Genomic DNA, 10,618 nt, shown 5'->3' with positions numbered 1-10,618 from the left:
ATTTGCCATAATAAATGTTTCAAAGTGCAATCCAGGGGACAAACTCAGATTACGTATTATCCTGTTAAGGGTGGGAGATGTGCAAAGACAAAGATGGCTTTCATGCATTTTGGCCCTGCAAAAAAAAAAAAAAAAAAGCCAGGTTTGCCTTCAAACCTTGGAGCTACAGGCCGCTTTGAATTTGGGAGTCCCAGCTCCAACCTGGGAGCGTGCTTCTAAGTTTGGAACGAAGACCCCAAAATTTTCTATGGCCAGCCAGCATCCTCCAGCGATAGGACTGCGCTTTTGGTCTTTCAAGGGCTCCCTGAAAATAATCCGTGCTGGAATTCTGCGTGACCGCAGCATTTTAAGAAACATCTGGGCACGGGGCGGGTTTGTTTCTTACCACAAGTCCTTGACTGCCCCATTAGATGTACGAGTGAAGGTGACTTGAACAAGATTGTGGGGCAGGAGAACCAAGCCTAGATAAGCAGCCATGGTGTGTGAACCTGGCAGCTTTTGGAGGGTGGCTTATTTTTCACAAACATAGAAAAAGTGCAAGTCAGAAGGGGTTCCATGGCCATCTAGTCTGACCCCCGGCTCCAGCCGGTTCCACTCACAACATGCCCACCATGTGCATGTCAAGCCTACCCTTGAACACCCTCAGCAATGGGGCCACAACGACCTCTCGTGGAAGCCCATTCCACACCCTCGGGGTCCTGACTGTCAGGAAGTGCTTCTTGGCACCCAAATTGAACCTTGGTTCCATGAGCTTGACTCCGCTGGAGCGCATCCTGCCCTCCTCTGCAGGGGAGAACAGGCCTCTACCCACCTCCATGTGACACCCCCTCACATACCTGCATGTCGCCAACAGATCCCGAGTCTCCTCTTCTCCAGGCTGAAGAGACCCAGTTCCCTCAGTCTCACCTCATACGGCTTCCCCTGCAAACCGGCCACCAACCTTGTGGCCCTTCGCTGCTCTGACTCCAACCTGGCCATATCCTTCCTGTAATGAGGGGCCCAAAACTGAGCACAATACTCCAGTTGTGGGCGCACTAGAGTCGTGTAGAGTGGCAGTAACACCTCTCTCGATCTAGAAGCCACACTTCTGGCTGTGCAACCAAGGGTGGCGTTCGCCCTCTTGGCCACCGCATCACACGGCTGACTCATGTTCAGCCTGCATTCGACCAGCACCCCGAGGTCCCTTTCACAAGCGCTGCTCTCCAGCCACTTGTCCCCTAACCTGTACTTGTGACACCCATTCCTATGCCCCAAGTGCAAGACCTTGCACTTACCCACATTGAATGCCATCCTGTTGTCTCCTGCCCACTTCCATAGTCTGTCCAGATCCTTTTGGATCCGGAGTACCTGCTCCTCAGTTGTGGCCACTGCCCCAGTTTTAGTGTCATCTGCGAATTTGATCAGAGACTGGTCACCCCTTCTTCCATGTCATTGATGAAAAGATGAAACAGGATCGGCCCCAGGACAGAGCCCTGGGGGACCCCGCTTGTCACTGGCTGCCATCCCGATGATTCCCCACTAATGGTTACCCTCTGCTTTTGGTCCATCATCCATTGGACAATGCATTGGTCCATCCCAAAACTCCTCAGTTTCTCAACTAGGCTATCATGGGGCACTATCATCCGCTCCATCTAGGCACCTCGAAACCTTGTCATACAATTCCACAAGGTTTGTCTGGCAGGACCTGTTATTGTGGAAGCCGTGTTGTGTGGCCATCAGCCTCCCTTCCCTATCTAGCATCACTAGATCTCTCGCTATTATGAGCCTTTCCATTGTTTTCCCTACAATGGACGTAAGGCTTACTGGTCTGCAATTCCCCATGTCCCTTCTACTACCCTTTCTGAAAATTGGGACCACTGACGACACCCTCCAGTCCTCTGGAACTTCCCGTTCTCCACGAGGTCTCAAAGATGGAGGCCAGCAGGCATGAGAGGACCCCTGCCAACTCTCGAATACTCTCGGGTGTAACCTGTCAGGGCCTGGCGCCTTTGTAATGTCCAATGCCCTGAGGAGCCCCTCGACTTCTAGGGGGGTGACTCTAGTCTGTGCCCCTAAGTCCCCGGCCTCATCTAATCTCCTATGCAGATCTCCCCCGTCCTGCTTTGGGGAGAACACAGAGGCAAAATAGTCATTTAGCATCTGTGCCTGTTCCCTCGCATCAGTCACTGGATCTCCTTCCTCCTTAGTGATCCCACTACTTTTCTCCCCTTCACCTGCTGAACGAAGCCCTTTTTGTTGCTCTTGGCAAGTCCCAGCTCGTAGTCAGCCTTAGCCTTGCAAAGAATCCTCCTGCAATGGGCCTCCTCCTCCCAATATACCCTTTTGTCTATTTGGCAGAATATTCCCTTATTCTGGGGGCTCCCTTCAATGCACCCTCATTAGGTTGTTCAACCTGGCATTAGAACCTGCCCATTGCTTTTCCCCCAGCGTTTTTTCCCACCATGCATATGGCAGGCATGTCATGAGTGAAGCTGGGATCAGACTAGAGGACCTGGGAGACCCCTTCTGACTTGCTCTCCGTTTCTATGTCCCCATTTCCCAATCCCATGCCCCACACTGCTCCTGAATCTTAATTTTGATTTTTAAAACCTGTTGCATTCCATAGTCAAGCACATGATTTCCATTCAGAAGGAATCTCCATCTTAAGTCCCAGGGAATGCAGGATGGGAGAGCTACTTTTCGGCTGGAGAGCCGCTCCAGGATTGGCAGAGGCAGTTCCCGAATTTCCTCGGTTTCCCGATCCCCCGTGCTAACCTCCGTTTCTCTGTCATGTGGCACAGCAGTCTCATGTTCCTGGCAGCGGGAGGTGCCTTACCACAGTCATTTGTACACCTCACATGATGTCTGTTTCCACTGCATGTGCCAGGTGGAGGTTGCAATTAGGGACTGAAGAATCAATCAGTTACCTGCGAAAGCACTATTGGACCAGGTGTGTGCTTCTTGGCCACAAACTCTCATGCCCAAATGGCAGCCTGCTCATCCTCAGCTGAGCTGTGGATTATACCTGAGATTCACAGGTACACTGCCATCTTAAGGTGATTAAAAATAGTCTGCAGGTGCTCCTTACCTTGCCCAGAAGGCCTGCTCCTTGCTTCTTTGAAGGCCATCTTTTTGAAAACATTTTATGCTCAGTTCATGGTATAGCTAATTCATTTTGTTTAGGATTTATAATATTCTGTAAGCCGTCCAGAGACGAGTGATGGACGGCCTATAAATTAAACAAACAAACAAACAAACAGCATTGCCAAGCATGCTCAAGAGCAACCCTGTTTTCCTCTGTTTCCTTCACTTTATTCACCCTCATCTTGGTCTCGGAGGAACAGCATGGAGACTTGATTTTGTAGCACTCAACACTCAGTGCCACAACCACAATCAAAGAGCTTGGCAACCAGCTCACCTAGTTTCTTCATGTCAGCAGAGGGTTCGTTTTGCATTTTGTTCATAAGGCTCCCTGTAAAACCCTAACAGTATGAGACATCAGCTGTGTTTACTGTGACTGAAAGCGAAAACACAACACAGCACAGCATGGCACAACACAACAACACAACACAACACAGCACAAAACAACACAGCACAGCACCACAAAGTGCACGCTTTGTGCACAGAGGGAGGGAGAGAGAGAAAGAGTGAAAAAGAGAGAGAAAGAGGGGGGACACACAACTTTACAAGCATCTTTTTCTTCTTTTAATTATTTCTTCAACTTTACACGGTTACAATCATCTTAAATATTTCTGAAGTTTAAATACAATTTGTAATAATAATGTTATAAAATGTAAACTTTTCAGTGTTTTTTCTCTCTTAAGTCACAAAAGGCTAATACCTGAATGTTTTGTGAAAAAAGTGATTTTTTCAAAAACAAAACAAAAAAGGAAAAACAAAACAAAAAACACACAGAGGCCCGGAGACAAAAGGCAGCTCAAGACCTCTGTTTTCAGAGGTAGAATATGGTTTCTTTTACTACTTTTATTTATTTCCTGAGTCAAAAAACTACGTTTGCTGTACAGATTGCTTACCCTTGCCATATTTCGGTTCCAAAACCCCCGAGAAAAAGTGAAATTACATCTTAAAGTTGATATGCAAAGAAAGAGGGTGAGGTTGTACTCTCTTCCCTCCAAAAAATCAGACCCCCACCCCCCAAAACACAGTGTTTGAACAAATGCAACAAAAGCACCCCATGGATTACTAACTAAAGCCATCCATCCCACATCCCTCTGCGCGAGAATTAAGTTAACCCAACAACAACCACCACCCCAAGACAAAGTCTGACTGGGGGTTCAGCCAGTCTGAAGTCTCTGCGCTGCCTCCATAAAATGGAGACCAGTTTAACACAAGGTGGGAATTGGAGATGTGGTGGAAGCACAAGAACTCCGAAGAGGGCAGGCATCTGCAGGGGCGGAGAGGGGCCGGGGAAAACAGCTCCCGACGGAGACCTAACGAGTTTTATTAGCTGATCTCCACATAGTTGCACTCCTCGTGTTCCGAGCCCATGATATTTTTCCAGGCTGTTATATCCTACTCAGCACAGGGTTCTCAGATCAAGCCCAAGCTTTAGAGGGCCTCTGTCTTCGATACAAAAAAGGAAGAAATTTGGGGAGCAGGCAGGGTCTTTTCCCGGGGCTGCCCCTCTCCCCTTCGAGTCCCAAAGAAATGTTTCGCCCTGCACCCAAGGTGCCAACGCACCGTGTCCAAACCCCTTTCCAAAATTGGAATGTTCCTCTAGGATCTAGCTGATTAAAGGCCACCCTAACCACCTTCCTGCCCCTCAGACCAGGGTCCCCAAGCTAACTTGTCCATCTCTTCCAACGAAAGAGCATGCGTGGAGGTGTCCCCAGCATTTCTGGCGAGGGAGTCCCTTGCTGATTGCTGGAAGCATCAAGAACCAACTGGAGGGCTGGCAAGACAACACGGAATCAGCCTCGGATGCCCCCCACCTCCAACAGCTCAATTCATGGGCCACAGGGAGCAAATCTGCTTTTTTCTGCAGCCCTCCTAACCTCCCCACCCACACGCCACCCCCAAGAACAGTCACAATCCAGACAGCAGGTTTGATTCCCCTGAGTTAAATCCAACCCTTCCTCAAAAGCTTGGACTGAAAAATAAAGTTTATACCATGTTTTTTAAGCGCACACTGCTCTCAAAATCACACACTCATTTTATATATATACTCATATATTTTTATATAAAATTTTGATATAGAATCTTTCTTTTCCACCCGTACACTAAAAACATATTCTATCCAGATGGGGAAATTCAGAGAACTACCCACCACCACCAATATTCACATGCTAACAGACAATCAGAAGAGAAAGGTCCAATTTTATGCATTTAGATGGGGGGAAAGGCCTACAACTTCTTCGTGCTGGGCCTGCTTGCAGATGTAGCCCTTTTATTGGTCTAAATTTGCAGGGTTGGCAACTCTTACTTGAGAGGAAGAGATGAGTAAAGGTCGGTGTCGAAATACAACTGTTGCCAGGCAAAAAGCTGCTGAAATGAGTGAATAGGATGGCATTTAATGTTTGGCCATCTGAACGATCAAATATTGGCTTATTAAGCAAGGACTATCACAAGTCCTTTCTTTTCCTGGTGCGGACAAACTTCCTTCACAGTCCACTGACTATCAAATCAGGATGTTTCTCATTAATGCATTTCACATTTAGTACAAGCTGAGGAAAGCGTAGTTACTGGCTCCAAAACCATGCTGTAAAGATGGTTTAATATCCTGGTTTGTTCTGAAGCTAATGAAGTGTTTTCTACAGTCCAAACGGAATGCCAACTATGGATAATTACGTACTGTCCTTCTTGGGTTCAGCCATCGTGTATACAAAGGCGGCTGCTCACTGAAAAGGTTCTTTCAGAAGAGAGTCGTACCTCTGTAAAGAGGACACCCTGCTGTGGTTTTCCCTGGGGAGGGGATGGTGAAGCAGGCTTTGCAGATCCCAAAATGCAACCTCGAAAAGCGATGGTGGAGGGGTCAGTATTCAAAACGGACGATGTTACACAGAGGGCAAGAAAGGGCTTCCTTCTACTTCCCACAACCGGCTCGGCTGCAGCCAGCGTGCGATTGTGTCATCCCTTTAATAGCTAAGGCACATCTGTACCCCTTCTTCACAAGAGTTCGCCTGATCAGTTAGACCCTCTGGGACAAACTGTTTAAGATGTGAAGGATCCGTGGAAGCAGAGTACCTTCCCCCCAACCATTAATTCCACTTCTGGGCTGGCCGGCAGCTGTCCGTTATTTATCCTTGATCCACTGTAGCCCTCAAGACTCCACCGCAGCCAATTTCAGGGTGGCGGCAGTATATGGACAGTTCTGCCCAGCTCTTCACGGGGTAGCTAAACTTCTAGATGCATTAGACAGCAAGTCCCATCCTCCCCAGCCAGAAACGCTGATGAAGATGTTACGCTGCACTCTGGCCAAGCTGAGGAAAACACTTGGGCTGGGGAAAATCGCTTTAAGCTTTGCTGTCCTCAAAATGCTTCACCCACCAGCTCAGGGTATTCGATGATATATTTCTGCGGTTGAACAAGATGCTGCTTTGCATTTGTGCGTGTACCAAAGCAGATGCCCTTCCTCTTAAAGCATCATAATTCACCCTGGAAGCGAACAGTCGAGAGATCTGCGCTTCCCAACTGCAGCACCCACAGTCTTGGCAGGACTAATCCCAGAAAAGGGAGCGACACCCCCCACCCCACTTCAGGACAGAGCAGGCACTTCTTCACTGTGCTGGACGAAATGAGTCCTGCAGCCAAATTGGAGTGGTTCTCCCCAGGGGGGAAATGTGGGCCCCTCCAGAAATTGGACTGTTTCCCCCAGTGAGAAATTAAAACCAGCGCAGAGAGGGAAAACAGCGACCCCCGAACAAGTACACGGTTGTGGGAAAGCTGTTTCATGATTGATTACAGAGGATGGGGTGCATTTAGATGGCAGGAATGGGGGCATGGGCAACATACACGGAAATAAACTTTGGATCATCTCTGGGAAGTGTCCCCAGAGCATTGCCAAAATCCAAGAGAGAAAAACACTTAACTTCCCCATTCGCATGCTTCAGGATACGTCTCTGAAGCCCTAAGTGTGCAGAATTACGAAAGAAGGGAGAAACACATGTGCTTTGAAGGAAGCCATTCTTAAAATTGTGTTCCCTGCTGCTTGCCTGGGACCAAACTTCACAAAGATCAGTTAAAAGGCCACTGAAATTCAGTTAAAAGCCAACTGTAAGCCATCAGTTAAAAGGCCAGTTAAAAGTGGCTTTTAACGTAAGCCAACCGTACAAGCACCTGTGGTGTTTGATGACACCATAATAAAAGGGAACAAGATCTTCTGGGATTGCACAAAATGGGGTCAGAGGGTTAGAAGACCAGCATGCCTCCCCTTCCAATTCACACACACTAAACACACACACACACACAAGTACACAACACTCACAGGGGGCCAGCTCCATACAAAAATACAATCCATTGCAATGCTACCGTAACACTCATTCCCTGCTTTCCCCAGAGATACAACTACCTGAGCTACCAAATTTTGGGGCAGAGGCAGAAAGGGAAAGAAAGAAAAAGACGGAATCCCGAAGCACCATCACGGATGAGAAGATGAAATGGAAGTACACAGAATCTGCTTTATCGGATTTTCTGGTTCCACTCCGAGAAGGGGGAAAACCATTGATCCCACCTACTCAACAATTTTCCTTCTTCACTCTGACAGCAGTTTGGAAAATAAACACACACACACACGCACACACATTCTAAAGCTTCTCTCTGCCCTGCCATGCTCATTGCCCACATTTGGTAAAAGCTTTTGCTGCTGATTTTAATTAAGAGCTTTATTCCGATGCACCCATCTGCTGTGTTACCTCTGCTGCCCACCACCTGCCTGGAGGTATCCAGAAGTAATTTTAAAAAATTAACAGACACACAGTGCAAAGTGTGGATTCACAAGAGGTAAAGTAATACAGGTGTGCCACGCACCACAGCGAAACGTGAACTGCACAGTGTTTTCCCTGGCTCAGAGTTTTATGACACCCTCGCCCGCCCCCCCCCCCCGTGAAAAATTCTCTGTTCTCCTTTCAATATATTCATTTAAAGAAGAATATCAAGGAAGGGGAGGGAGGAGGAAAGCAGCAGGAAAGGGAGAAAGCTCATCTCTGGGTATCTCATCTTCCCCTTCGTGGAAAGTAAGTGACAATTTTGGTTCCATTTTTGAGGAGAAGCTACCGCTGGAAGGATGTGATCTGATCTCTCTGGCGCAGCTTGGGCCCTCAACTAGTCCCTGCATGCAGAGAGAGTGTGGGCATGCACACGCTTGTACAGAGAGGATGGAGAGCCACAATCGCGACTTTCTGGACTGCGGGCTCTGCTTTTGACACACTAGATGTCTGTTAGTAGGCACTATGCTCACCTGGGGCGAACACACAGGAAGTAGGAGTGCTTCCTCCCCCACTGTGGAAATTACTACTCTAGGGTATTGCTCAGGGAGAGAAAACTGGAACTATTGGAGGGTGTGGAAGGCATGATTTCACTCCCCCAGTGCACACCAGGATCACCTAAGTTGGGCTTTCTCTTAATATCTGATCTGGGTCTTCATTTTGGTGGATGGAGGAGGAGGAGGAGAAAGAGAAGGATCTTAAGGCGACGAAGAGCTGGTTGAGGTAGAGGTTGGGGCACAGGGCAGCCCAGCTTGTGGAGTGGCCACCACGCCACTCGTGGGGCCACCGGGACCGCTGCTGGGGCCACCGGAACTTCGCCCCCTGGTGGGGGCTCCTTTGCCGAGAGAGGATGGCGCTCCTGGAGTTTGGGCAAACAACATGCCTGGAGAGAGAGGAAACAAAACTAGTGTGTGATGGCCCCACAGCTGCCATGACACCAGACCCTTCACATTCCTCTCCCCAAGCCCTGGGTTCTCTACAGCATCATGTTGGATCATGAGAGTCTGATCTCGCTGGTGCCTCCCTTACCAGGTAGACTAAGAAGGTCTCCCTCGTTAACAGGGCAATTTTTAAAAATTAGAATCTATCAGCATTCCAGACGCTTATTAAGACTGCCACGTGGCTGGCCCCATCTTAGATGGGACATGTTCCATCTTCCTGTGATCAGGGAAGCCTCTTCCGTGATTGTGCCTGTATGTGTTAGGGCCAGCACTAGTGAAAAACGCTGTATCCTTTTAGCCGCACGTGTGTGAAGGTGGACTGGGAGATGCTCATGGCACTGAGACTCGGCAGGTCCGGGGTTCCAGTCCCTGCTCAGCCACGCAGCAGACTAGGTGACTTTGAGCCAGTCACAGACTCTCAGCCCAGCCTACCTCGCAGGGTTGTGGTGGGATAAGATGGAGAGGAAGAGGGTAATTATGCAAGCTGGCCTGTGCTCCTTGAAAGGGAAAAACAGGATATAAAATTAAGAAATTTATAAATAAGTAAGGCAGCTTTCTTAAGGCAGCTGGAGTACAGCTCCCCGTGTCCCCATGGAAGCATGGCTGGCTGGGGATGCTAGGAATGCCTTCTTCCCCATGTGCCCTTGCAGCCCTTGGGACCTGAGGTGGAGGCTGCTTCGGGAGCCCTTCCTGAAGGAGATTAGGAGGGAGAGTACCTGGCACCCCGACTATGGAATATACTCCCCAGAGAGGTTCGCCTGGCACTGACATTATATTCTTTTCAGTGACAGGCAAAATCCCTTTTTATTTTCCCGCTATTCTAATGTTTGATATTAACTGGGGTTTCAGAAACAGAAACCTACAAACAGAGCGAGTCAGAAGGATCTTCCTGGGCCATCTAGTCTGACCCCCGGCTCCAGCCAGCTACCCTCACGACGTGCCCACCATGTGCATGTTCAGCCCGTCCTTGAACACCCGCACCGATGGGGCCTCAGTCACCTCCCCTGGAAGCCCATTCCACACCCTTGGGGTCCCGACTGTCAGGAAGTGCCTCCTGGCATCCAAATGAAACCTGGTTCCCTGAGCTTTGCTCCGTTGGAGCGCATCCTGCCCTCCTCTGCAGGGGAGAACAGGTCTCTCCCCACCTCCGTGTGACACCCCTCACACACCTGTATGTCGCCAACAGGTCCCCTCTGAGTCTCCTCTTCTCCAGGCTGAAGAGACCCAATTCCCTCAGTCTCGCCTCATACGGCAACCCCTGCAAACCGGCCACCAACCTTGTGACCCAACGCTGCTCTGACTCCAACCTGGCTATATCCTTCCTGTAATGAGGGGCCCAAAACTGAGCACAATGCTCCAGTTGCGGGTGCACCAGAGTCGTGTAGAGTGGCAGTAATACCCCTCTCGATCTAGAAGCCACACTTCTGGCTATGCAACCAAGGGTGGCGTTCGCCCTCTTGACCACCGCATCAAACGGCTGGCTCATGTTCAGCCTGCAGTCAACCAGCACCCCAAGGTCCCTTTCACAAGTGCTGCTCTCCAGCCACTTGTCACCTAACCTGTACTTGTGACACCCGTTCCTATGCCCCAAGTGCAAGGCCTCACACTTATCAACATTGAACGCCATCCTGTTGTCTCCTGCCCACTTCCATAGTCTGTCCAGAGCCTTTTGGATCTGGAGTACCTGCTCCTCAGTTGTGGCCACTGCTCCAGTTTTAGTATCGTCTGCGAATTTGATCAGAGACTGGTCACCCC

At 49.3% G+C, this 10,618-nt stretch overlaps 1 protein-coding gene across 1 annotated transcript in view; it reads right to left on the bottom strand.

The window, feature by feature from the left end:
• Positions 1 to 7,803: 7,803 nt before the first annotated feature.
• The window catches only part of ARID3A (AT-rich interaction domain 3A), an 83,730-nt gene continuing 80,915 nt past the window's right edge, over positions 7,804 to 10,618 (bottom strand). The window contains exon 10 of the mRNA XM_044453431.1: positions 7,804 to 8,805. Coding sequence (XP_044309366.1) covers positions 8,621 to 8,805 — 185 coding nt within the window. The 3' untranslated portion in view covers positions 7,804 to 8,620. The remainder of the gene's footprint in view (positions 8,806 to 10,618) is intronic.

Source organism: Varanus komodoensis, unplaced genomic scaffold (assembly GCF_004798865.1).
Source record: "Varanus komodoensis strain SLA01 unplaced genomic scaffold, ASM479886v1 scaffold79, whole genome shotgun sequence".
Classification (NCBI taxonomy): Eukaryota; Metazoa; Chordata; class Lepidosauria; order Squamata; family Varanidae; genus Varanus; species Varanus komodoensis.
This window is presented reverse-complemented; position numbering and strand designations above follow the sequence as displayed.